The sequence below is a fragment of the Lacerta agilis genome, chromosome 2 (assembly GCF_009819535.1).
Source record: "Lacerta agilis isolate rLacAgi1 chromosome 2, rLacAgi1.pri, whole genome shotgun sequence".
Lineage (NCBI taxonomy): Eukaryota > Metazoa > Chordata > Lepidosauria > Squamata > Lacertidae > Lacerta > Lacerta agilis.
The window spans coordinates 47,680,006-47,706,110 of NC_046313.1; the positions used below are offsets into that span (position 1 = coordinate 47,680,006).

The 26,105-nt window shown below is 45.7% G+C and overlaps 1 protein-coding gene across 2 annotated transcripts in view; it reads right to left on the reverse strand.

Annotated features, from left to right (window-relative positions):
* Positions 1 to 25,407, reverse strand: part of ADRB2 (adrenoceptor beta 2) — a 65,151-nt gene extending 39,744 nt beyond the window's left edge. Inside the window, exons 1-2 of one of the 2 annotated variants that reach the window (XM_033139938.1) lie at positions 23,755 to 25,407; positions 19,177 to 21,425 (exon numbers count right to left, since the gene is read on the reverse strand). In XM_033139938.1, the coding sequence (XP_032995829.1) occupies positions 21,397 to 21,425; positions 23,755 to 24,958 (1,233 nt within the window). In that variant the 5' untranslated portion in view covers positions 24,959 to 25,407 and the 3' untranslated portion in view covers positions 19,177 to 21,396. Of the gene's footprint in view, positions 1 to 19,176; positions 21,426 to 23,754 lie in introns of those variants that run through there. The other variant, XM_033139937.1, reaches the window with a different exon arrangement.
* Positions 25,408 to 26,105: the final 698 nt, after the last annotated feature.

The following is a 26,105-nucleotide window of genomic DNA, read 5'->3' on the forward strand; positions in this document are numbered from 1 at the left end:
TTTTATTACGGTCAATTGCCAGTATCAAAAACAAAAAAAAAAAAAACCACCAATTGCAAAATTTAAAAGCTCAAGGCAAGGTAAAATAATATAAATCATGCATAAAATAATATAAATCGTGTATACATGAAAGAGCAGTTTTGTGTGGTCATTTATCTGTCAGAAAGGAAACCCTTCTGACCTAAGAGTGTCCATTGGTCAATAAATTCTACTAATCCTGGGTGCTAATCGTTATATGTCATATTTTGATAGCTGCTGCACAAAATTTGGCCTCCTTCCTCAGCAGTAGATTAGGTGGGCTTAGGGATTCCCCAAGGACACCAGCTGGTTGTAGCTTGCTGCTGTGTGTGCAGATCCCTGCTCTAGAATTTTGCAGGTTTCATATGCCTCTGGTGGATGATCTCAGTGCATAAAACAGTGCACACATCACACAAAAATCCACTTGTTTAGATCAAGGCACATTCCCTGAGGATTCCAGAGGCAACGCTAGGCAGAGCCGTCTTAAGGGGATCTGCCGCCCTGGCGCGGCTATCCCTCCGGCGCCCCCGCCATGCCGCCTCTTCGCCGCCTCCCTCCCGTGCTTGCCGCCCCTTGGGAGGGGGGTGGGCAAGCGGGGGATGAGGGGCGTGGCGCTGGAGCGGCGCGGGGCTCTGTGCGCCCTTCCAGCGCTTCCGGGACGGGAGGCGAGGGCGGCCGGCTCGCGCTCCCGCGCGCATCCGGATGGCGCGGCGCAGCCGGGCGGCGCGGCTGGGCAGCTTGTGCCCCATCGGGTGGGTGGCGGCTGCGCGCGGAGCGCGAGCTGCCCGGCTGGCGCTCGGGAGCGCGAGCCGGGCCGCCCTCGCCTCCTGTCCGGAAGCGCTGGAAGGGCGCGCAGAGCTGTGCTCCTGTGCTCTGCTGGGCAGCCAGAGGGCGTGGCGTGGCCGGCCAGCTCCCTTGCCAGGAGTCAGAGGGCGCTGCCGGCAGGCGCTGCCAGCGGGGCTGGAGGACGGAGGCGCCCTCCAGGCCATTGCGCCCTGGCGCGCCGCGCCACCAGCCCCAATGGATGAGACGGCTCTGACGCTAGGATGTGATATCAAACTGGGGGATGTTTGCAAGGCTGGTTGTTTTTGAAGTTGGCAGTGACAAAAGCCAGGGTTTTCTCGTGGTGGGTGTATGTTGTCTTTTCTTCATTTTTGGCTCTCCAAGCCAAAGCAAACTTAGCTGTGCTGAGAAACTGTGTCACTTCCTGAGATATCCGCTACTGCTCTCAAGTTTGTGGCTGTCGAGCGTCAGCTCGTGAGCTAAGTTCCTGACCTTAATTATGTCGTTTCTTCTGTTGTTCAACCCAGCGGAATCACACACCCTCCTCCCCTGCCCTTCACTGCCGCAGCAGCACGGTACTGTACAGTTTGTCATCACCTAGTGTTGCGAGTGAGATCTGACCACAGCTGCCACTTAGCACCTGCTAACACGTCACCTTGCAGACTCACAAGGGAGAAGGGGCCCAAGAGGAACAGCTCACATGTTATTCTCCCAATGGCAATCTAAAATAAGTTAATTGTTTTGGATGGCACAGAAGCACATTTATATGGGGCTTCCATTCTGGAAGTTCAAACTGTTTGCAAACCACTGAAGTGTCGTCATATGCAGTCCCATTGTTCATGACAAGGCACTGAGATTTTTAGGCACAGATATACATTTTACCACTGCAAAGGCTTCCAACAAAGAGTTGACAGCAACATGCCTTATGGCAAAGTGATAGGGCAGGTGTTTCGCTTGCAAAAGACCCCAGGTGCAATCCTTGGCATGTCCTGGGGAATAATTCCATCTAAAATCCCGGGGAGCTGCTGCCAGTAAGTGAAGACAATACTGAGGCGATCTGGATGGGCTAATGAGCTGGCCCAAAATAAGGCAGCTTTCTATAAGTCAATTGGGGGTCCTGATGTTGAAAAGTCTGGTTCTGGATACGCAACCCTGTTACATCTGATCTAGATGTAACCCATGATCCCAGCATCATGTGAACGAGTTCTAACTTTTCCCATGACATGATGCTAAGAGGCTATCTCTGCACACAGGCTTAAGCTGCTAGTCCTGAACCAGCCCAGGCTGCAGTCACCTGTCAGTCTTCTTTTAGCACCTAGTTGTATTTCCAGTACTAGAGACCTACTTCTGCTACTCTCAAAACCAAACCATAAAACCTAAAGCAGGGGTCGGCAACCTAAGGCCCATGGGCCACAGCCACAGGGTTCATTTTACCGGCCCACGTGCTGCCTCCAAACCAAGCCGCCCACTTGGCGAGTCCCCGCGTGCTGCACTAAACTGGTGCAGCACGGCATGGGGACTCGCTTCTGTGGCACCAGAAATCGCATCTGTGCAGATACAGATGCCAGAAATTGTGGGCGAGTGCACTCACGTGTGCTTGCAATCCGGCCCACGGAGAGGGCTCCGTGGCAGTGAACCAGCCCAGGCAAGGTGTTTCCTTATCCAGGATTCTTGACAGTGAGCAACCATGGGCATCCATTCCTTTATATTCCTACCCAGAACCAACATATTTTGAGCTCCGAGGCTTTTTGCCCCAATCATCTCCAGAAAAGGATGGAGAGAGCAGCTAATTCTGTCCTGTTTTGGGTCTCATCGTGGCACTCATCCCTTTGCCTGTTCCATCCTGCTGTGTGCAAGTTCCATTCCTTTTGTACTTTTTATTATTTTATTTTACTTATTTATTGCATTTATGTCCTACCTGTTTCTCCAAGGAGTTCAAGGTTGTGTACATGGCTGCCTCACCTCCATTCAGCCCCACAATAACCCTGTGAGGTAGGTTAGGCTGAGAGGCGGTGGCTTGCCCCAAGGTCACCCAGTGAGACTCACAGCTGAGTGGGGATTTGAACCCTGACCTCCCAGGACCTATTCTAGCCACTACATGCATTCTGTGTGCACTTTTTAGATAAAATGAAGTTTTTAATGTAAAACGGACACTTTTTCAATGCTTTTGTTCACCCATAAAATGCATTTTGCATGTATCTTTTGCATAAATGTTTTTTTTTTTGTATGTGCACTTTTGTCCACTGAAAATACATCACAAAATCACAGAAGTGTGTGATCCAAAGGGGAACTGCATTCTGATCCACATACTGGTTGGGGACACTTGGACAAGGTCAGTCCACCGTGAAAAGCTGACAAAGTATCTTCCTCACACATCCTTACTCTGGGTGCATAGTGGTGGCACGAATTTTACGGCATGGAGAAGAGAAATATGGACGTTGTGCAGCTGGGTGTCTGGAGGCCTGCAAGGTGAGAACAGCAATTCTTTCTACAGGGAAGTGAAATGGGGAGCTGCTCCTCTTCCGACAGCAGCCACTCATTTTGAGAATCTGTTATAGAAACACAAGACTTTAAATCGGTCTGCCCCAGACAAATGGTTTCAGCATTTCAGCCTCATACTCTTTGAGAAGATCTCATAAGTCCTAGAAAAATAAATTACCAAGAAGTATTGTTTGCTTGTGCAGCTCAGTTATATAAAAAGTCCATCAAATAAATGGTTATAAATAGCTATTGATCATGCTATCAGTTGTGCTACACAGCCCATACTTTCTGAAATCCACAATCAAATGAGTCTCATTTGTTGCATTTTCTTCAGTATGAACTAATTCCTGATTTACACAGCACAACAAAAGATAACTCTTGAAATGAAAACCATACTGGGGAAAGAGAATAATTCCAGAACCTATCAGCCTAAAACATTGTTGTGAAGACATATTTCAGTATCAGTGAGGCAGAGCCGAAGCTATTTTGCTCTCTAAGTGGCCTTTCAAAAGAGAGAGAGAGAGAGAGAGTAAGTAAGTAAGTAAGTAAGTAAAATTTATTACGGCCATTGGCCCATATCAAGAACAAATCAGACAAGCGAACAAAACATAGAATTTAAAACAACTTGACGTAAGACAATTAAAAAAAAAAAAACACGAGGCAGCAAGACTGCAATTTAAACAATATCAAATCTAGCAACCCATCAAGAACAACATTTTACTTCAATTTAGTTAATACATATACAGCATAGGGATTCAGTTAAAACTTAATTTAAGAGTTGATTAATAACTTAATTTCTTCTTAATGATACTTAGTATTAGTTAAAGTATCGAAACTATGCAGTGACCCATTTCTCTTTTTCTGGGATAGGACATTTATCAAAATCTAGCGACTGTAAGAGATCTACTCGGTTCCTCATCATTCAATAAATGAATTAATTTAGCCTCCTGGGTTCTATCAGCCTGTCCTATCAGAAGTGGGGACAGAAATCTAGACCGGGCTGCCGAATAAGCTGGGCAGGAAAAAAGTATATGCTGTAATGTTTCTACGGAACCACTATTACCGTTGCATAGCAATGAGATCTGGCCATTTGAGAGTCTGTTGTCCATGACATTAGAAGGAAAGGCATTAAATCTGGCCTTGATAAAGGCATACTATGCGCCGCCACAGAAATAGAAGATAAGTAGATGGTAATTTCGTTATTGGTGCTAACCCCAGGCTTGTTGGTGAACAGGTGCCACCTCCTGTCAGAATGTTAAGCTGGAGATCAACCTCCTTTAGCCTTATATACAGCTCTCTTGGCAGGGCCTAAACCCCTTCCCAGTAGTTCAGATGGTGATAATCCAAGGGACACCAGTTTAGAGTGTAGAGTTTTTGCCCAAGGGCTGGGAAAATTATCTCTCCAGAGACACTGCAGTAGATAATGGTTAGGGAGTCTATACCATAATGACAACCAATAACTAAACATGCGTTTCCATAGGGTGCTTTCAAGTGATGTTATATTCAATTCCAGACGTATCGCCGAGTTGCTTACACATCGGGGTAGTTTTAATAACCGTCTCAGGAACTGGTTTTGGATTATCTCCAAAGGGTTAAGATTTACAAAGGCCCCCATAATGGGATCGCATAAGCCAATGTGGCGATCACCTTAGCGTTAAAGACTTTTAGTGCGGATGGGATGTGAAAGGCTCCATCTGAAAAGAAGAAGCGCAAAAGCGCAAATGAAAAAGCTTTCGCTCTGTTTACTGTATAGGTGAGGTGTGGCCTTCCAGACCATGTTATATTGCAAATATACTCCCAAATACTGGAATTTAAAACTGCTCAATAGTCGTTCATTTATTTTTCCAGTTATAAGATCTCGGCTTTTGGAGGAAAATTAAAACTTTAGATTTGGCGTGATTTATCGTAAGAAGATTGGATTTGCAATATGAATCAAAAATATTAATGAGAGAGAGAGGAGAGAAGAGGAGATGCGAGTGGAGAGAGAGAGCAGAGAGATTCTTTGCTGGTTCTCAGGACTGTTTCTGAAGGGAGAGCTGCATTAGTGCGCGGGGGGGGGGGGGAATTTCAGACTGGGGGCAAGGCCTGATCGAAAAGTTTGAGCCTCTCCCAGTTAGCAACGTGCTCAAAATATTTAGGATGGACAGCAGAAGGGACCAATTGGTAATCATGCCACTCTCACCTCCTGAATGAACCCATTTATGGCGCAAGGCTAAATCCACTGAGTTCATCAAGACTCAGTGGTACCAGACTGTAACCTGGAGATTCATGATTGTAGTATTAAAAAATACCAGTTAAGCAGTCACATTGCAGCTTCTCCCACCTCACCCCATTCCTTTCCCAGTTCTTCTGCCTGCCTACAGTGGCGGTGGCACATTCAGAAGTGCAGAGTCCCTTCATTACAGTCACAGCCTTGCCCCCTCACAGCCACATACCTTCTAAGATAAGACAACCATCTAGAGATTATACAGTACAATTATAGTATAGTTATACATTTAAAATTTTGTGTAGGGATTCTATTGCAATGATCAGTTCCAGCTCTCTGTGTGTTGTGTTTCTGCTAGATCAACTTTTTCTGTGCACGTACACGGGTAAATGACTTTGGTGCTCCAATATCTTCTGCTGGAGTGACTTACGTTGTGATTTCCTTGAAGTTCCTTTGTATGTACAGTGGTACCTCGGGTACATACGCTTCAGGTTACAGACTCCGCTAACCAGAAATAAACGCTTCAGGTTAAGAACTTTGCTTCAGGATAAGAAGAGAAATTGTGCTCCGGCAGCGCAGTGGCAGCGGGAGGTCCCATTAGCTAAAGCGGTGCTTCAGGTTAAGAACAGTTTCAGGTTAAGAATGAACCTCCGGAACGAATTAAGTGCTTAAGCAGAGGTACCACTGTATCAGAACTTGCACACCATTCTCTTGAAAACCAAGAACCTTGTGTCTTCATGGTTCCTAATTGCTGAGCTTTGGAACATACAAAAACCTCCTCCCTGTTCTTCCTGCACGCCTTCTCCAGAGTGACCCTAGGAGTCAATCCTCAGTGGCTGATTCATCTCCTTTCACTCTGCTTGGCTCCAATCAGCATGAGAAGACTTCTTCTCAGGTGCTAAAATGCTCCCCTTTCATGCTGATTGTGTGGCTCTAGGTCATTGGGGTTTGGTGTTGCGCAGAACACCACTGAAATTTGAATTGCCAAAGTCTGCCATTGACTGGAGTCAGAGACCCTGCTGCAGAAATAGTAATGGGTTTTGACTCCCCACCACCCTGGACCACCTCACCTCTGCTGCCATACTCTGCTGCCTACAGGGGCAAGTTGAATTCCAAGAACATGACACAGAAACCAGGTGACAGCTGTAGGGTGGAGACAGAGGCTAAGCAGGCAGGGTATTGCAGCATCTGCTGCTAAACTGTTAGTTTTAAAAGGACAGAGCCAATTGGCAAATTACAATCTGGCAGCCCTGACCATGTGCTTTGATATAATTCCCCAATCCTAAACTTGACTGCAATATATTCATTTAAGTGCAGGTAAGATTCATTCGGAAGGACTTTATATTACCAGAACGTTGGGCTAAAGGATTCATTATGCTGGGGAAGGAGAAAGTGCTGTTCATAAGAGGAATACATAACAAAATGCCAGCATTCTTGTATTTTAAGAAGCCCAAAAGCAGTACAGAAATAATGCCAAAATCAAATCGCATTGCCCAGGGGCGGAGCAAGGGGGCGGGGGCGGTCCACCCCGGGTACGCCCCGGGGGGGGGTGACAATCTAGGGACGGGCCCAACCCCCACGATCGACGCCAGCAGTGCGGCAACTTTTAAAAGGCTCCAACGCACGAACAGCAGCACAGCGTCTGTGCTGCTGTTCGTGCGCTGAAGCCTTAAAAGTTGCCACACCGCACGGAAGGGGTGCCGGCCGATTGTGCCCGCCATCTTGGGTGGACTGCGCATGTCCACACATGCACAGTCCACCCAGGAGGCTGTGCATGCGCCGTGACATCACGACGCATGCGTCGTGATGTTAGGGTGCACGCGCTAGCGAGCAGCGCATCGCCCCTGGGGGGGTGCCTTTAAGTTTGCTGCCCCAGGCGGCAAAGCGGCTCACTACGCCGCTGGCATTGCCACCTTTTCAATGACATGTTTAGAAATATAGTGGGAAGAAATATAGTGGGATAACAGTGGGATTTCATTAATGCTTTTAGCATGCAAAATAGTTTACAGTGGTAACATTAATCTCTCTTTAATCCTTAAATAGACCTATGCAGGCAGTTATTTTTAAAAAAGAAAACACCACCTTTGGGCATCTGAGTCTGGCTCGGCCAACCTTCCCCCCCCCCCCAATCCCTGAGAACCTATGGCTGAGTACTGAATTGAATTCACCTCTCTCATAACCAACTCCAACCTCTACTGCCTATATTACTCTAGATTTACCTAGAGCTATGTTTAAAGATTTAAGGTTGGATTCATGTTTACGGACTGGTCATGGGAAAGAAAGCTAAGTGCTTTCCAAAGAGAGATGTAATTAGAAAGTTGCCAATTGTGTGGTTTGATACCACCTAATTAAAACCCTTTTGGGTTGGTTTGTTTGTTTTGTTTGTGTGTCTTGAGAAGGGTAAGAGTTGAAATCAGCATGGAGTGTCTAGGACAAAGGCATGCCTTTTGCAGCTTCACTCCTCAAACTGCTTTCAAGTGGCACGAAGAATGTGAAATGGCTCCACGGTGACACTCAGGGCTGGGTTTCTGGTGAGTAACTAATGCTTAGAGCAAACAGATGCATGCACACACACCCCGCTCAGCAGCTTTGTTTCTAAAATGGGCAAAACTATTGGTGCTTTCCAAAGGATACATAAAGTTTATTGGCCATCAAGAAGGAAGGTTGTCTGGAATCCCCTACTACAAAGGAAGAACTGCTATCTGCTTGTTGTGAAGCACTAGAGAAACTGATTTTCTACAAATGCCTGAAGGAATAGGCTGTGGATATAAGCAGCTGCCTGAGTCAGACCCTTAGTCTATCTAACTCAGTATGGCCTGCACTGACTGGCAGCGGCTCCCCAAGGTTTCAGACAGGGAGATTTTTCCAGCCCTACTTGGAGGCGCCAGGGATTGAACCTGGGAGCTTCTGCATGCAGAACAGATCCCCCTTCACTGAACTGCGACCTCCACTGTAGACTCCAGAACACTTCAGCAATTGGCACATTGACTGTTTACAATACAGACACTTTATAGTCAAAAGAACCAAAAGCATTTTGCTGCTTCAGAAAATGGACAATACAGTCTCTCTTCCATTTTACAGAAGCTGACCTGGACTGGCAGTTGAATCTGACTAGGGTTGCCATATTCCCCAAAGTGAAATTTCGGACAAAGTTGTTGAGCTTTTTTGGGAGCATCTCTCTCCCCCCCCCAAAAAAAAGTATTTTTTACAACATTTGTCCTTAAAAAACAACAACAACGCTCTAGTTCCCATATATCCAAGTTTTCCAAGACATTTTGCTGATTCGGCAAAAATCCGCCCAGATGCCATTTTGACCCTCCAATTCCTGGACATATTCAGGAAAACCCAAACATTTAGCAGACTATCAACACTGGCGTATCGGACGGCATCCTCCACTGCACCAGAGAGAAGGAGGGAAAGCTGGGCAGGCTAAGTGGTACTCACAGACCTATCCTTCAACACCAGGCACAGGCAAACTCGGCCCTCCAGATGTTTTGGGACTACAATTCCCATCATCCCTGACCACTGGTCCTGTTAGCTAGGGATGATGGGAGTTGTAGTCCCAAAACACCTGGCGGGCCGAGTTTGCCTATGCTTGTTCAACACCTCCACCCACTTCCCAGCATCTGCTGCCTCAGGCAGCTGTCTCTCTCTGCCCAGTAACAGGGCCGGCCCTTGAAAAGACAGGGAAAATGCATGGGAAGGCAACCTGACACAATGATAGAAACATTCTCTTTAGGAATACAACTCAGGCACTAGAAGTACCAGTAATAATCATTATGTGAACACATGTGAAGCAAATTGGGCCCAACCATACATAACAAGCAATTACCTGCAAGAATTTAAATTTCTTAGCATTCCCCTCCCCTCAGCAGTATGTATGATTGTACAAAAGACACAAGAGTAAATAAGATGAGTTTTCTCTGTGTAGTCTTGCTGATTTCCAGCAATATTATACATCCTTTCAATTATAATTCTCTTCTATTGAGAGGGTATAATTTAAGTAAGCATCCCATTCCACAATAAGGCTTTTAATTCAGCTGAGTTATTAATAGGTTTTTTTTATTTTTTAAAAAAGACCTCATTCACTGAGAAAGTGGATGGGCAATCACTGTTCCCCTTCCCTTATGACTCTAATCAAGTTGTGCTTTCTACTCTAACAACTGATGCTCATTATTTCACAAAGCTATTCTAGGGTAAGTGGCACTTAAAATCCATAGATTCAGTTTCCCTTCTTTGCAACAATGAAACCTCAATCCGATCTGCCCAGCAGACTGTCCGAAATCTTGTTTTCTGTCTTGCTAGCTTTCAACCACCTACTACGATTGCCACCTCATCAGCAGAGCTTTAAATGTTTTAGTGCAATGGCCGGTTGTCCTGTCCTGATATTGTTGTACACTGCCCCATCATCATCATCTGTTGTAGTGAGAAGGGCTCCAAGACGCATCACAGAGCAGGGGGGAAAGGAGGTAACCGCAAACCAGAGGACAGGGAAGCAATATGGCAGGAGGAGCCACTGTGTTGTCTCCCACTGAATTGGGGGGCTTAAAGGTGTCTGGGCCTCAAGTAGAGATGGGCTAATCTGTTAATTTCATTTTCCCACAGTTTCGTATTTTGTTTTAAAATAATAATCCTGTATAATAATAACCCCTGTATTTGGGGGTACCAATTTTGTCAGCAATTCTTCGCTCAGCATTCAGGCTGCTTCTGATACACCAGTGGACTTTAGGCAAGGCTTATCTAACAGCAGGGATGCTGCTCCCAGACAAGATGAAGCTCACATCACTACAGTTTGGTAGGAGGCCTATCCATACTATGCTACATTTAACTTCTGTTGGCAGCTTAGTTGTCAACAGTGTTAGCAAACTTGAGTTAGTAGGATTGCACGCTTTTATAATTGATGAGATTGCTATTACAGTGATACCTCGGGTTACAGACACTTCAGGTTACAGACGCTTCAGGTTACAGACTCCGCTAACCCAGAAATAACGCTTCAGGTTAAGAACTTTGCTTCAGGATAAGAACAGAAATCGTGCTCCAGCGGCGCAGTGGCAGCGGGAGGCCCCCATTAGCTAAAGTGGTGCTTCAGGTTAAGAACAGTTTCAGGTTAAGAACGGACCTCCAGAACGAATTAAGTTCTTAACCAGAGGCACCACTGTATTTATTTAATGTATGCTCAAGGCAGCATACACGGTCCTTTCCTTAATCAATTGCCAGACTCAATAGGACATTTCTGCCCGTCACATGCCTAGACCATTTGACCTCACACTACGTGTGTGTGTGTCTCAGTGGGATTTAACAGAGAACAGTGAGCTATCTTGGGCTCTGATGAGAGATGGCTGGAAGTGTTCTCCCTGCCTCCTTTCATAAGCACTTGGGTCTCACTTCTGCCCAAGCTTAGAAGACAGCATAGGGAAAATATGGTGGCAGTCTTCCTAAATTTCCCCTTGCAGAGCTGGCCAACCCAGACAGGCAGTTGTGGCAGGAGAGGAGAAAAGCCTTTCTTTTCCTGCCCTACTGTTCTTGAATTTAGAAACAATGAAAATAATGAAACACACAATTCAAAACAAACACAATGCGCAAAATAGTAAAAATAATAACAGTAAGGAAAAACTAAATTAAAGGCAACTGTTGAAAGAGCAGCAGTCACACAAATGCCGGTCAAAGATAAAACTAAACATTAAAGAATATCAATAACTAAACATTAAAGTATTAAAAAGTATTAAAAACGCTGACATGCAGATGTCTTCAACAGAGATCTTAAAAGAGGCAGGAGGAAGAAGCTTGGCAGTTCTTCATTTGGAGGGCATGACATGGCTCTGGTTCCACCACTACATAGTAGACCATGTCATTTATACCTGCCCACCTGATCCCACATGGGAAAGAGAGCAGGGCCCTGAGCTTGATCATGAAGCAGGTGGTTCCTATGTGCCTGAATTAAACTCCATAGACCCCTGGCCCCTTCATGGATCACTGCCTTGTCGTGGCGAAGGGGCTTGAATTACTCAGGCAAGCTATGGACAGGTCAAGATGGACAGGTCATAGCGGAGAGTTTGGACCAAACGTGATCCACCTGGAGAAGGAACTGGCAAGCCGCTCCAGTATCCCTGCCAAGAAAACTCCATGGACAAAGACAACAGGCATATAAAAGATATGACGCTGGAAGATGAGCCCCTCAGGTCGGAAGGCGTCCAACTTGCTACTGGGGAAGAGCGGAGGACAAGTACAAGTAGATCCAGAGCTGATGAAGCGGCTGGGCCAAAGCCGAAAGGACGCTCAGTTGCGGATATGCCTGGAAGCGAAAGGAAAGTCCAATGCTGTAAAGAAAAGTATTGCATAGGAACCTGGAATGTAAGAACCATGAACCTTGGTAAGCTGGAATGTGGTAAAAAATGAGATGGCAAGAATAAACATTGACATCCTAGGCATCAGTGAACTAAAATGGACAGGAATGGGCGAATTCAGTTCGGATGACTATCATATCTACTACTGTGGGCAGGAATCCCGTAAAGAAATGGAGTGACCCTCATAGTCAACAAAAGAGTGGCGAAAGCTGTACTGGGATGCAAACTTCAAAAATGATAGAATGATCTCGATACGAATCCAAGGCAGTCCTTTTAACATCACAGTAATCAAGTTTATGCACCAACTACCAGTGCTGAAGAAACCGAAATTGATCATTCTATGAAGACTTACAACACCTTATAGAAATGACACCAAAGAAGGATGTTCTTCTCATTATAGGGGATTGGAATGCTAAAGTAGGAAGTCAAGAGATAAAAGGAACAACTGGCAAGTTTGGCCTTGGAGATCAAAATGAAGCAGGGCAAAGGCTAATAGAGTTCTGTCAAGAGAACAAGCTGGTCATCACAAACACTCTTTTCCAACAACACAAGAGACGACTCTACACATGGACATCACCAGATGGGCAACATCGAAATCAGATTGATTATATTCTCTGCAGCCAAAGATGGAGAAGCTCTATACACTCAGCAAAAACAAGACCTGGAGCTGACTGTGGCTCAGATCATCAGCTTCTTATAGCAAAATTCCAGCTTAAACTGAAGAAAGTAGGAAAAACCACTGGGCCAGTAAGATTCAATCTAAATCAAATTCCTTATGAATACACAGTTGAAGTGAAGAACAGGTTCAAGGATTTAGATTTGGTGGATAGAGTACCTGAAGAACTGTGGATGGAGGCTCGTAACATTATACAGGAGACAGCAACGAAAACTATCCCAATGAAAAAGAAATGCAAGAAAGCAAAGTGGCTGACCAATGAGGCTTTACAAATAGCGGGGGAGAGAAGACAAGCAAAATGCGAAGGAGATCGTGAAAGATACAGGAAATTGAATGCAGATTTCCAAAGAATAGCAAGGAGAGACAAGAGGGCCTTTCTAAACGAGCAATGCAAAGAAATAGAGGAAAATAACAGAATGGGGAAAACCAGAGATTTATTCAAGAAAATTGGAGATATGAAAGGAACATTTCGTACAAAGATTACCACAATTAAGGACAAAAGTGAAAAGGACCTAACAGAAGCAGAAGACATCAAGAAGAGGTGGCAAGAATACACAGAGGAATTATACCAGAAAGATATGGAGGTCTCATACACCCCAGGAAATGTGGTTGCTGACCTTGAGCCAGACATCCTGGAGAGTGAAGTCAAATGGGCCTTAGAAAGCCTTGCTAACAACAAGGCCAGTGGAAGTGATGATATTCCAGCTGAACTATTTAAAATTTTAAAAGAGGATGCTGTTAAGGTGCTGCACTCAATATGCCAGCAAGTTTGGAAAACTCAGCAGTGGCCAGAGGATTGGAGAAGATCAGTCTACATCCCAATCCCAAAGAAGGGCAGTGCCAAAGAATGCTCCAACTACCGCACAATTGCACTCATTTCACACGCTAGCAAGGTTATGCTTAAAATTCTACAAGGCAGGCTTAAGCAGTATGTGGACCGAGAACTCCCAGAAGTGCAAGCTGGATTTCGAAGGGGCAGAGGAACCAGAGACCAAATTGCAAACATGCGCTGGATTATGGAGAAAGCCAGAGAGTTCCAGAAAAACATCTACTTCTGCTTCATTGATTATGCAAAAGCATCTGACTGTGTCGACCACAGCAAACTATGGCAAGTTCTTAAAGAAATGGGAGTGCCGGATCACCTCATTTGCCTCCTGAGAAATCTCTATGTGGGACAAGAAGCTACAGTTAGAACTGGATATGGAACAACTGATTGGTTCAAAATTGGGAAAGGAGTACGACAAGGCTGTATATTGTCTCCCTGCTTATTTAACTTATATGCAGAATACATCATGCGAAAGGCTGGACTGGATGAATCCCCAACTGGAATTAAGATTGCCGGAAAAATATATCAACAACCTCAGATATGCTGATGATACTACCTTGATGGCAGAAAGTGAGGAAGAATTGAAGAACCTTTTAATGAGGGTGAATGAAGAGAGCGCAAAATATGGTCTGAAGCTCAACATCAAAAAAACTAAGATCATGGCCACTGGTCCCATCACCTCCTGGCAAACAGAAGGGGAAGAAATGGAGGCAGTGAGAGATTTCACTTTCTTGGGTTCCATGATCACTGCAGATGGTGACAGCAGTCACGAAATCAGAAGACGCCTGCTTCTTGGGAGAAAAGCAATGACAAACCTAGACAGCATCTTAAAAAGCAAAGACATCACCTTGCCGACAAAAGTCCGTATAGTTAAAGCTATGGTTTTCCCAGTAGTAATGTACGGAAGTGAGAGCTGGACCATAAAGAAGGCTGATCGCCGTAGAATTGATGCTTTTGAATTATGGTGCTGGAGGAGACTCTTGAGAGTCCCGTGGACTGCAAGAAGATCAAACCTATCCATTCTCAAAGAAATCAGCCCTGAGTACTCACTAGAAGGACAGATCCTGAAGTTGAGGCTCCAGTACTTTGGCCACCTCATGAGAAGAGAAGAATCCCTAGAAAAGACCCTGATGTTGGGAAAGATGGAGGGCACAAGGAGAAGGGGACGACAGAGGATGAGATGGTTGGACAGTGTGCTTGAAGCTACTAACATGAGTTTGGCCAAACTGCGAGAGGCAGTGAAGGATAGGCGTGCCTGGCGTACTCTGGTCCATGGGGTCACGAAGAGTCGGACACGACTGAACGACTGAACAACAACAGACCCCTGGAAAGAAGTTATATAGGATGACAGAGAAACCTTTTCAGTCTGAGGGCCACACTCCCTTTTGGGCAAGGGGATGCATGCCAATGGTAGGCTGGGTCAGGGGCAAAAGGGGGAAGAGCAACACATGTAAATTTCACCTTTGAACAGCAGGCTAATTTCTTCACACACCCCTCACTAGGCTCCATTCAAGCAAGCAAGATGCACTAGCAGAGTTCAAGGACACATTGCAACCACGCGGAAGCACTCAAGGAGTATGCAAAGCGGGTGAGGAGTGTGGCCTGGGGAGAGAGAGGGTGTGGCTAGGGAGGAAGTGTGATATAGCATGAGCCCGAGGACCAGATAAGCCTGCATTTCCTCTCCCGCCCCAGCCTGAGGTCCCCCGTCCATTTGGACTACAAGTACAAGATTATACAAGGGTCACGTGGAATTCAAGTGGCAGAAGTTGTGGACTGAATCTCAGAAATTAGGGTAGCTGAGATAGCACAAAGGCTCCATGTGCAAGCTGATCCAAAGCGAAAATTGGGCGTAAGCATGTAATATGCTGACAGCACCAACTTGCCTCTTGCTGCTGAGTCAGCCGACAGATTTCTACAGTTTCCCATACCTCCTGGAATGTTTGCAAGCACTATCATGAGGGCAGAAAACTCACAGAGCGCAACAGCTCAGTACCCTGTGTCATCATCAAAAGGAGGGGGAAATGGGGTGCTCCTGGTGCGATAACTTCAGTAAACTGCAGCAAAACTTGTCCCAGGAAGTTTTTAACTCTGCATACTAGGCCGCCACCAATATTAATGTAATATTTTCGTTTACCAGCAATTTGCTCAGCAATAAAAAATATTAATTCATGTGAAATATTTTTACATAATTTATGGACCCAGTCATACAACAACCACAGATCGGCAACCAATGGCTGTGTTTGTACATAACAATAAGCCAGACTTTTTGACATGTTATTGCTTATTGTGTATGAGCATCATGCTGGTACGTGCTGCCCAATTTGCTCCTGCTTCACTCCTCCCCAGCAGGAGCATGATAAGCAAATCAGAAATCATGGTTTGTTGCTCCCCAACAAGCCATGATCAGGAAGCCAACAATATGCCATGGCTACAGGTTGGCCGGTGATTGTGGCTTGTTAGAGAAATAAACCACAAGCTCTGGTTCAGATGTAACACAAAGCTAAAGCTTCTTCAGTTATTTATCCTGCTCACACCAGAGGAGGTGAAGTGAGTGCACCAGCATGCTGCTCACTCTAGATAAACCACTGTAAGACAGAAAGTCCAGCTTATAATGTGCAAATGTAGCCAGAGTCAAGCATAGCCTTGGTGCAACCTCAACCCAAAAGAGCCGAGCAATCACACCAAACTACAGCTCTAGGTGATGGTCAATCAGAGTAGAAATATACACGAGGGAAGAGTACTGAAGCTGCTGGCTTTGCTTCCCAGGGAATAGGGGTCTTCTAACAACTCTCAGCACACTTAACAAATCCAGGATCCTTTTGAGAAAGTCATGACTGCTTTAAGAGGTATGATACTGCTTTAAATGCATAGCGTGTGGGTGGAGCCCGGAAGTCTGTTTTTATTGCCGTCTCTAAATAATATATAATTTCTGTAAACTACTTAGAATATTTTTTTTATTAAGTGTTATATTAATCTTGTTAAACAAATAAAAAAGTGGTATAGTGGTTAGTGTGTGAAACTGGACCTGGGAAGACCTGAGCTCAAATTCCCACTCAGCCTTGAAGGTCATTGGGTGACCTGAGGCCCGTCGCTCTCCCTCAGTCTAATTGCACCTCACGAAGTTGTGTAGATAAAAGGCAACGCGTCAGAGAAATATGGATAAAAGGCAACGCGTCAGAGAAATATGGGTGTTGTCTTGAGCAACTTGGAGTTAAGAGAGCATACAAATGTAATAAACAATTCTATCTATACTAAAGACTGGTTCTGACACCTTTGTCTGCAGATGTGAATTAGGCTGCAGTCCTAAACTTACTTACCTGGAAGTATGTCCCACTGAACTCAGCAGGGCTTACTCTGAGTAGACATGTATAGGTTTGTATTCTGAGTCGTCTTTAGGGCATCCTGAAATACTGTTGGCAGAGTAAACATGTTTGCTTTCCAGTGAATGTGCTGTACTGCATGCCAGTATCCTGTACCTAAGCCAGTGATTTGATCTTTCTGGAAAATTTTGAATCGGGGGGGGGGGGGTATATGCCATAGAGTAATTTGCAATGTTTTTAGTAAGCAAATCTTAAAAAGTTGAAGCTGTTAGACCTGCTTAATATTGCATCTGAAGTGGTCATCCATTCATTGATATTAATGAGCTTATGAAACAGAATGTTTTCCGTGGAAAAATAAAACACCTGGAAATTTTCCCAAAGCGTTTTTCATTTCGGAATATTTTCTGCCCCACACCACTGACCTAAAAGCCATATGCTGTGTGAAACAGGCTTCATTACCAAACATCATCTGATTTTGCCAAGTCCCCTATGTCAGGTTTCACAGTGCTAGGATAGTCTGTTAATGTTTATCTGAAGAGAAAATGCTTTTGTTGACTTGGCGACTTTTCTCAATTGTGTACCCTTCTAGTGCCATTATTCCACATACAGTATAGCCCTGAGATGAGGTCAGGCTTCGTACCAAGATGAAGCAACACACTGGGTCTGCTTAGGACTTCGTAATGGGCAAGAAGAGGGGAGGAACCAATCAATAACACTAAAAAACAAAACAAAAACCGCAATGATCTGCCTGCTGTTTGAGTACGATGATTAGTATCCAGCAAGCACAAGGCACCCAAGAACATGTCATGTGGAATACTACTAGGAGAAGCTCCCTCAATCTAAACTTCATTTTTCTAAACACTGAAATATCTACTGAGTTTGAATCTACTTTAAAACAGAATTCAAGACCCAAGATGCACTTCATTGCAAGAAGGCTGTAATAGTAGTGTTTTTATTGCTTTCTCTTCTCCTTCCACACTTACTGTATATACTTGAGTATAAGCCTAGTTTTTCAGCACATTTTTTGTGCTGAAAAAGCTGCCCTTGGCTTATACTTGAGTGAGGCGGGCGGTGGGGGCGGTGAGAAAGAAGCCCTTTCTCTCCGCTTGTGCCGCCACCCACTCTCCCCAGTCAACCATTCCTTAAGAAGCGTACAAGAATGGCGGTTCTTTACTCTCCCCAGGCAGCTTGTTTCATTCCTGAACTGCTCGCATAAATGCAAACTTGGCAAAGGAGGAAGAGGAAGGAGCAGCCCAAAGGGCTGCTTTGGGGCTGCTCGTTCCTCCTCCACAGTGGCAAAGGTGAACCGGCTTATACTCGAGTCAATAAGTTTCCCAGGTTTTTGTAGGAAAATTAGGTGCCTCGGTTTATATTCGGGTCGGCTTATACTCGGGTATATACGGGTACTCAGTTTGGAAAGTTCTAAGTACCTCACCCTTCAGATTGTCCAAATTATCTCTGCTCTTGATTCTCAACCAATTTCCCTCCTTCATGGGGACCTCAGTGTTAAATAAGCCCCCCCCCCCCAACAAAACATGTGTTTCAAAAGAAAGTTGGGAACAGCGCAGAGCATTGAGTTTTGTTCTCTTAGAAGGATCCTCACCTTACATTCTGTTTCATAGTGCTCTGTCCATTCTTGGGCCAGAAACCCTAGTCTGAGCTCAATGGACCAGTGGTCTGATTCCATCAAAGGCACCTTTCTGTATACAGGAACAGGAAGCATGTTTCATAATTACAATACAACACATGTTTACTCAGCAGTAAGTCCCACTGTGTTCATTGGTGTTTACTCCATTGTAAATCCATTTAGGATTGTAACCTATGGGTAAATGAAGAGATGCAGGAGATAATCCATGATTGCTTTCCTATCCTGTTTGGAAAGAGAGCTGCTCTGAGCCTATCCCTTAAGTGCACTTGACAAGCAGGAGGGAGAATTGTCAGACTTCTGCCAGTAGGATTTCCCCTCCAAAGCTTGTCCTTCCTCTTGCATCCAAGTTCAGGAAGGGCCGGGCTTTTGAGTCCCGTAATAACTTGACCTGAGTAAAAACAAGCCTCAAGCCTGATGGAGGCACAAGTTGAAGGGTTTATGAAGGTGCATTATGGGATGGGAAATAGGAATGCGGCAAAAAAAAATGCTTTTGAACTGCAGAGCTTTTTTAAAAAATGAAGCGAGCCATGATCGTATAGTGGTTAGTACTCTGCGTTGTGAACTGCAGGGCTAACTAAGGGATTTGGCTGTGCTCAGAAAGCAGAGGTAGGAGGAAGAGTTTTGTGGAAAATTAAATGTTGCACATTCTGCAAACAGCATTTCTCATGGGACTCAGCAAATGGTTTCACTGGTTCAGCCAGAAAGGAGACAGGCAGACAGGAGTCTTCTTCTGTGTTTCCAGAGAAAGGAACTTCCCTATCAAGCATGTGTTGAATAACGACACACCAGCCACGGCATGCCATTAATGAATGAGCAGTGCCCACTGTGGTGTTTGCTAAGCAAAAAACAAAAACAAACGTAGTGTAAAACAGCAGAAAGTCCATCAGTGCTTTAATATGTACAAAACAAAGAGAGGCAATCCCAAAGGCATTTTGAGCACAAGCAACTCTCCATACATTCTGGTCAATGCTATACAGTTCATACCACTTGCTCTCACTTTCATTAAGAGTTGTTTGCAGACTTTAGTTCTTGTTTTGAGAAAGGCTTTTAGCGTTTGTTTGTCTGTCTGTCTGTCACGGCGATCGATGTCCGGCCTGCAGACAACACCGTGAACTACCTTACCACAAAAAGATTGCAAACGCCAGTTTCATATCACAATGCAAATATTGCTCCCTCCCCCCATACATCGTACATGCTTCTCATTATTTTACAATTTTTAGCAGCCCCTTGCTTGAAATTACATTGTGTCAGACAATAAACAAAATATAAGTCCATACATATTTATATAAAGTGCTTTGAGTGCACACCTTTTTTTAAAAGTGAGGCTAGGCCTAAATGAACAAAACAAGTTTTCCCCCTTCCCCCAATGTTTTTCCCTTCAAGACACTATTCTAGGAAACTTCTTATTAGAATTCTCAAGGTCTAATCCAAATGTATTTATTGGCTGCCGGCAGCATGAAAGACACCATGATTGGCCAGTAACTATTTCAAGCAATTAAAATAATAATAATAATGGACAAACACATTCAAAGATACTGAAACAACAACAGTTCTGTGCTAACAGGAAGTCTCTGGTATTAAGAGAGCCAAAAAATATGACTTCAACTTCCAAGAAGCTGACCTATCACTCAAAGCATCATTTCAGAGAGATGGAAGAACTTTCACTTTGAATGTCACGTGACATGACTCAAACCCAGGCAACTATCTTGGCCTCTTAGATATGCCTGCAGGAGGAGGCAAGGGAGGAGGGAAGAGGCAAAGAGGTCTGCCCTGACACCACACAAGGTTGTTAATGTAGTAAGGGGACAAGAACTCTTTGAAGGAAGACAAGACATTCTCTGGTGCTTGGGATTTCTAAACCACTGCTGCTTGAGTTATGAAGTTGGCTTGTTTCAACAAACCATAGCTAAGATTAACCAGAGTTTAGAATTGAGGCATAATGCTAAACTGCAGTAACTAGAATGGATGTGAAATCTTCTGATCTCCTTCTCAGGGACGTGCCAGAGGAAGAGAGGGGTGCACAAACCCAAGGCAGCCCATTCCCATCATCATAAACCATGGTTTACTGTGATTTATAAATTTACCTATAGTGAACTAATGTCCTTAAAAGTGCTGGGGGTGGGTTTCAATATTGCAAACATAAGAAATTTGTACAAAAAAAATATAAGTATTATGTTTTACTCGTTGCAATTTCCCTGATGTTTACAGCGGGGGTAGGGGTGGGGGAAGGAATCTCTGGCTGTTCTGGGGAGCTTAAAATAGCACTCTGTTCCTGAAAGATTGGGAAGGCCTTCAGTTCAGCTGCCCAGATGCTAAGTGGAGGAATTAGAATAATAATGAGCAGATAGGCAGACAAACAGGAAATGAAAATGTGCCACTGCCTTGTAGAGAGGCAGCAGATTGCATTATATCCTCTGCTGTGTCAGTCTCGGGCACTTTCACATCCCCTTGTCAATCATGCCCTGAAAATAAAGTTGTGCATGGAATGGGGGAGGGTTGAACTTATGTAAAACATCAATAGTTGGATCATCTGCAAGTTTGTTCTGCGTCCTGACATGAACAAAGACCCTGGTGACATAGCTTGGCACTTGCCTTCCACCCACTTCAGACTTCCTACCCCCGCTCTTTCTTGCACCTGTTGACTCATGCATCGTATCAGATTCCCATCTGACAGCCCTGGAGCTGACATAAAGGAAACTCAGAAGAAAAGGAAAGCAACATGTCAGAAAATCTAACAAACCAGAAAGCAGGCAAATCAAAACCGGGCTGAGCTGACTCAGCATTTCTCCCTAAAAAGGGATCCCATGCTCCAGCTCCCAGGAAACTGGGTATAGGACTGGCAGCCTTAGAAAGTCTCCTACGCAGCATCCAGCATTTTATAGAGAACTATCAATTAAGGAATTTATATAGGTTGCTTCAAAAGTGTGTCTAAAAATACCGAATCCTTTGAAATACAATGAATCACAATCTTTGTTGCCATGAGCCAAAATAATTTGGGGAAAAAACAATGCATACTTCCTTCTGTCTGGTCCCTTCCAACTCCATGATTCCATGAGTCTTCTCCTCTCCCAAGTACATGAGAAATTAATGGGAGTTAGGCTTTGGTTGCCAGGTGAGGGAGCTCTGTGCCAATGGAAGAAACACAAATGGATTTTTAGGAAGCTGCCTTATACCGAGTCAGATTGGTCCATCTAGCTCAGCACTGGCAAAGGCACTCCATGGTTTCAGACAGGATTCCTCACCAGCCCTACCTGGAGATGCTGGAGATTGAACCTGGGACCTTCTGCAGATGCTGCCTTTCTCCATTATTTCATTTCATTATTCTGTATTTCACTACATTTATGGGTTATGCACAACAGGTCACTGTGTCATATACTGCAACCGAAGGAGGCACACATCCAGCAGTTCACATGGAAGGTGGCCAATGTTTGCTGGCCCACTCATAATGTGTGTGTACACCACACAGAGAGAGATAGATACCCACTAAACTGAGCCTCAGGGAGATGATTGTGCATCCCCAGCAACAGTTTCAGCCTTATTAGTAAAGCTCAGTTCAGATGTGAAAGCAAAAACATTCGGAATAATATTTCAAGAACTATCTCCTGCTTCTAGAATCCTAACAGTTTGGCATTTGCTGTCGTTGTTTGAGATGTTTTTATTTTTTTCAAATCAAAAAGCAACAAGAGTTGTACACCCTACTCAGGTCAGGAAACGGGGAGGGGGGGACAAGTTTCATTGACACGGCAACAAGCTTTGTCACGACACACTTTCAGCTTTTGTTCAAAAGCAGCAGCACTGATTAGTTTTGCAGAAGAGCACAGAATGATTTGCGAGCCCAGAACAGAAAAAGGAAGGCAGTCTTTACAGAGAACCAAAAGGGACAAGATGTCTGGTGGTGCAAGGGGAAGTGGCTATACAGCTCAGTGAACCTAAAATACAAATGGCCACATAAACCCTTTACTTCACCTAAACACCTCCAGGGCAGGGATGAGGTAGAGCATCAAGCACACTGGGTACTAATTTAACAAATGAAGGAAGAATATAATGGGCAAGGTCAATCCCAGATCTATCCCAGAATTCATTGCCTGTGGGTTCTTGTGGGCTGTGTTTTAGTCAAACAGAAAGAGTGGAATTAGTGGAAAGGGAGTGTTTACTACCTTAATTATAGTTTTAATAGGTTAATGCCTTTAAAATCATTCCATAAACTTAACTAGTCAGTGTGGAGGGGTTCCTAAATGAGAACAGCTTGCTAGCTACTTGTTGATCCAAAACCAGCAAAGCATTGCTCTGAGTAATAAATACCTTTACCTTCCTGTCATTGCTGGGCTAGAAGTCAGAGAAGGGCAAATGTAATCATTGGCACAGCAGGTGATCCAGCTCCTCTGCCCTTAGAAATGAAATGCTGCTTTATACCCTAATGCAAACTAGGCTTAAGCTTATTTCACTTCTTCTAGGTCTCTTGCTGTGAGTTTCTGGCTTATGGCAACGGCAGCAAAAAGTTTGGGTTAATGATTTTACAAGGTTTAACGCACATAGGTTCCTTGTCATCTAAGCTGACACCCAGTCCATTTGCCAAGACTCTAATAGGGAACAGTGAGCCCCAATGCAGGACACCAGCATATTATTGGCTTGGGGAAATTATCATAAATGAGCAGCGAGGGAGGACTGGTTTCGCTGGAAAGCAACACCAGATTCTGCTTTCACAACTACATAAGTATCTGGCATTTGAATAGTGCCGGCTAATGAAAATGAGATAATAGCAGGGTTGTGTGGGTAGAAAATAAATATAGATCTAAACTGAAGGGGAATTGAAAGGGTTTTTGTGCTAATCTCAACAAACAGCTGACATTAATGAGGATTTCAAAGGTAATGCTTGCTGCAGCGAAGAACATGTTCAGGCAACTTGGTCACCACTACGGACAATATTTTGAAAACAATGGTAAACACTTGACTTTACAGATTCCTAAGCACTCTACAGCCAACCCTAACTTCTTGCCTTAAAACAGTCTTTAAAGCTATTGTTTTCCAATGAGAGGGTGAGCCATCAGTAGCACCAAATTCCTTCTTGAGTGTAGGGATTTCAGTTTTAGGAACAGCAGCTCAGTTCAATATTATTCCTACACCTGTGAGGTAGATGAGTTTGGTAACACTACATCAGCATAATAAACTCCTTTGTAGGCTAACCCCTGCAGTGTCTTAACCCTTAATGGAAGAAGGGGGCTCTAATATGCACATATACAAATCCACATATGCCCATCCTTAAACATTTCCACCGACTGCTAAACTACGGGGCAGCTCCCACATTTTGAGTAAACCTTGGCTTGAGTGCGGCTGCCAGACAGCCACGACATTCTGTTCTCTGCATTTAGCAATGACAACAATCACGGCAAGAGGGAGTCCCCTGTGCTAGGCTCGGTCTCCTGGGAGTTAATGCTACCATGCAAGACAGTACCTTTACAGTGCAAAAACTCTTCCCCAGCATGGGGGCTTCCTTCTTCGCACAGCAGTTCGCTAGCCTTCTCTTGTCCCATATGATAGCCATTGTGATCCCCATTGAAATCGTTTTTCCCATTGCTGTTGGAATATCCATTGACGTACATTTTCAGGCCAGACCTCCGGAAGCAAAGGATCTCCTGGAAAGCATACCTGAAGTCTGGGCTTCGGCAGTAAATCAAAGGGTTGAAGGCCGAATTGACAAATCCCACCCAGTTCAAAAAGATGTACACAAATTTGGGGATGACGTCTTCCGAGATGACATGCACAATGTTGACGATGAAGAACGGGAGCCAGCAAAGTGTAAAGGTGCCCATGATAATGCCCAGGGTTTTGAGCGCTTTGTGTTCCTTCAAGCAAAACTTGGATGCCCTCCTGTGGATTCCCCTTCCAGCCTGCTGCTCTTGCTGTGAACTTTGCTGGTGGAACCTCCCTTCGCATTTGCCTATCTTCTTCAGCTGCTTCTGGGCCACCTGGAAGACCCTGGCGTAGACAAAGACCATGACTACCAAGGGCAAGTAGAAGGAGATGATGGAAGAAGTGATGGCATACTCTTTGTTGGTGAAGAAGTCGCAGCAGGTCTCATCGTCATAGCACTCTTTGGCCTTGGGGTCCGTGGCTCTGTACCAGTGCATCTGGATGGGCAAGAAGGAGGTTAGGATAGAAATCACCCAAACCAACAGGATGACCACCCTGGCTTTATTCTTGGTCAGGCGGCTTTGGTACTTGAAGGGGGAGGTGATGGCGAAGTACCTGTCCACGGCAATAACGCACAGAGTCTCGATGCTGGCCGTCACGCACAGCACGTCGATGGCGGTCCAGAACTCGCACCAGAAGTTCCCGAACTTCCACGTGAGCTGGATGATGTGGCTGGCTCCGAAAGGGACCACCGCCAGCCCCATCAGCAGGTCCGCGCAAGCCAGAGACGTGATGAAATAGTTGGTGACCGTCTGTAGCCTCTGGAAGCGGGCGATGGCGGTGATCACCAGCACGTTGCCGAAGACGATGGCCAGCACTATCAGGGACATGAGGATGCCCATTCCCACCACCCAGCTCTCTTCGGAGCCGGTGGAGTTGCCCGCGCTCTGCCCGCTGCTGCTGCCGCTGCTGTTGTTGGCGCCCAGCGTGGCTTGCACGGCGCTAGCGGCGCTCACCGCTTCCATCGCGCTCGGCCCCTCCGGGAAAGCAGCCGCGTCCAAGCCCTTCTTGTGCGCCGCTCTTACTTGGAGCGCCTCTCGGCAGGTCCGCGCGCGAAGGGTCTGTCCGTCACGCCGGGTGTGACCAAGGCTCCGAAGCGCCCGGCCGCTGGTCCCTTTGCAGGCTCTCTGCTCTCAGTGGCCGCTACGGGCGCGCTGGAGAAGATCCAGGCTTGGCGAGCGCACGCGGGGCTTGGCGGGACCGGGAGCCGCATGCAGCCTGCCGCCGCAGAGGCATTTGTCTGTTCGGACCCTCCTCCCTTTCGTCACCTCCTGACTGCCTAGAACTTGCCCGGAGCCCGTTATGTTGAGAGTATGGGGGAGTTATAGGAACTCCCAATTGTGACGTCGGGCACCTCCCAGCCAATAGGCGGGACAGAGGGAGCCACACACAGAGACGGAGCGGCACACGCGCAAGCACAGTCGCGGCGCGGGCACAGACGGGCGGCAGCGGATCGCGGCGCCTTCCGAAGAGCTGCCCCGCGGCCGCCGCTTGCAGGTGCACGCAGTGAAGGCTCCGCTTTGGTCCGCCAACTCCGGCAAACTCCCCTGTCCCGTAATCTCCCAGCTGACACCGCTCGCTGCTGTGGCTGACCCTCGTTTGGGGCGCCTTGCTCCCAAAGCAGCGTCGTCTCCCGAGAGCAGAGAGCTTTGGGAAGAGCAACAGGAGAAGGGCCCGGGTGCGGAACTGTGCGCCACGCCCGGTGGGAAGTGAGGCGCTTGGCGGGAAGGAGAGAGAAGATCCGGACGAGCCGACGAGCCTATTCGTGGGTGACGGCGGAAGGGAGACTAGAGACACATCCCGATCTCTTTCTTTGCAGCGCGTACTGTCCTCAGCCACTCTGCTTTACAGCAACGCTGCCCACCGTTACCCGAATTCAGACCCCATACACACCCCTGCTTGGTGAACACACCCCTATTCCATAACACTCGCACCCCACAACAATAGCCTTTTGCCATCCCTTCTAAACCCGATGGTCGGCTTGTCCCTAGGTCTTCTCGTTTTCTTGTGTTCGCCTCTACTAAAATAATGGCCCTATTTTGACTACTGGGAGAGTTCTGTGTTAGAACATTGCTTTGCATGCAGGGAGTCCCAAGTTCAATCTGCAGCATC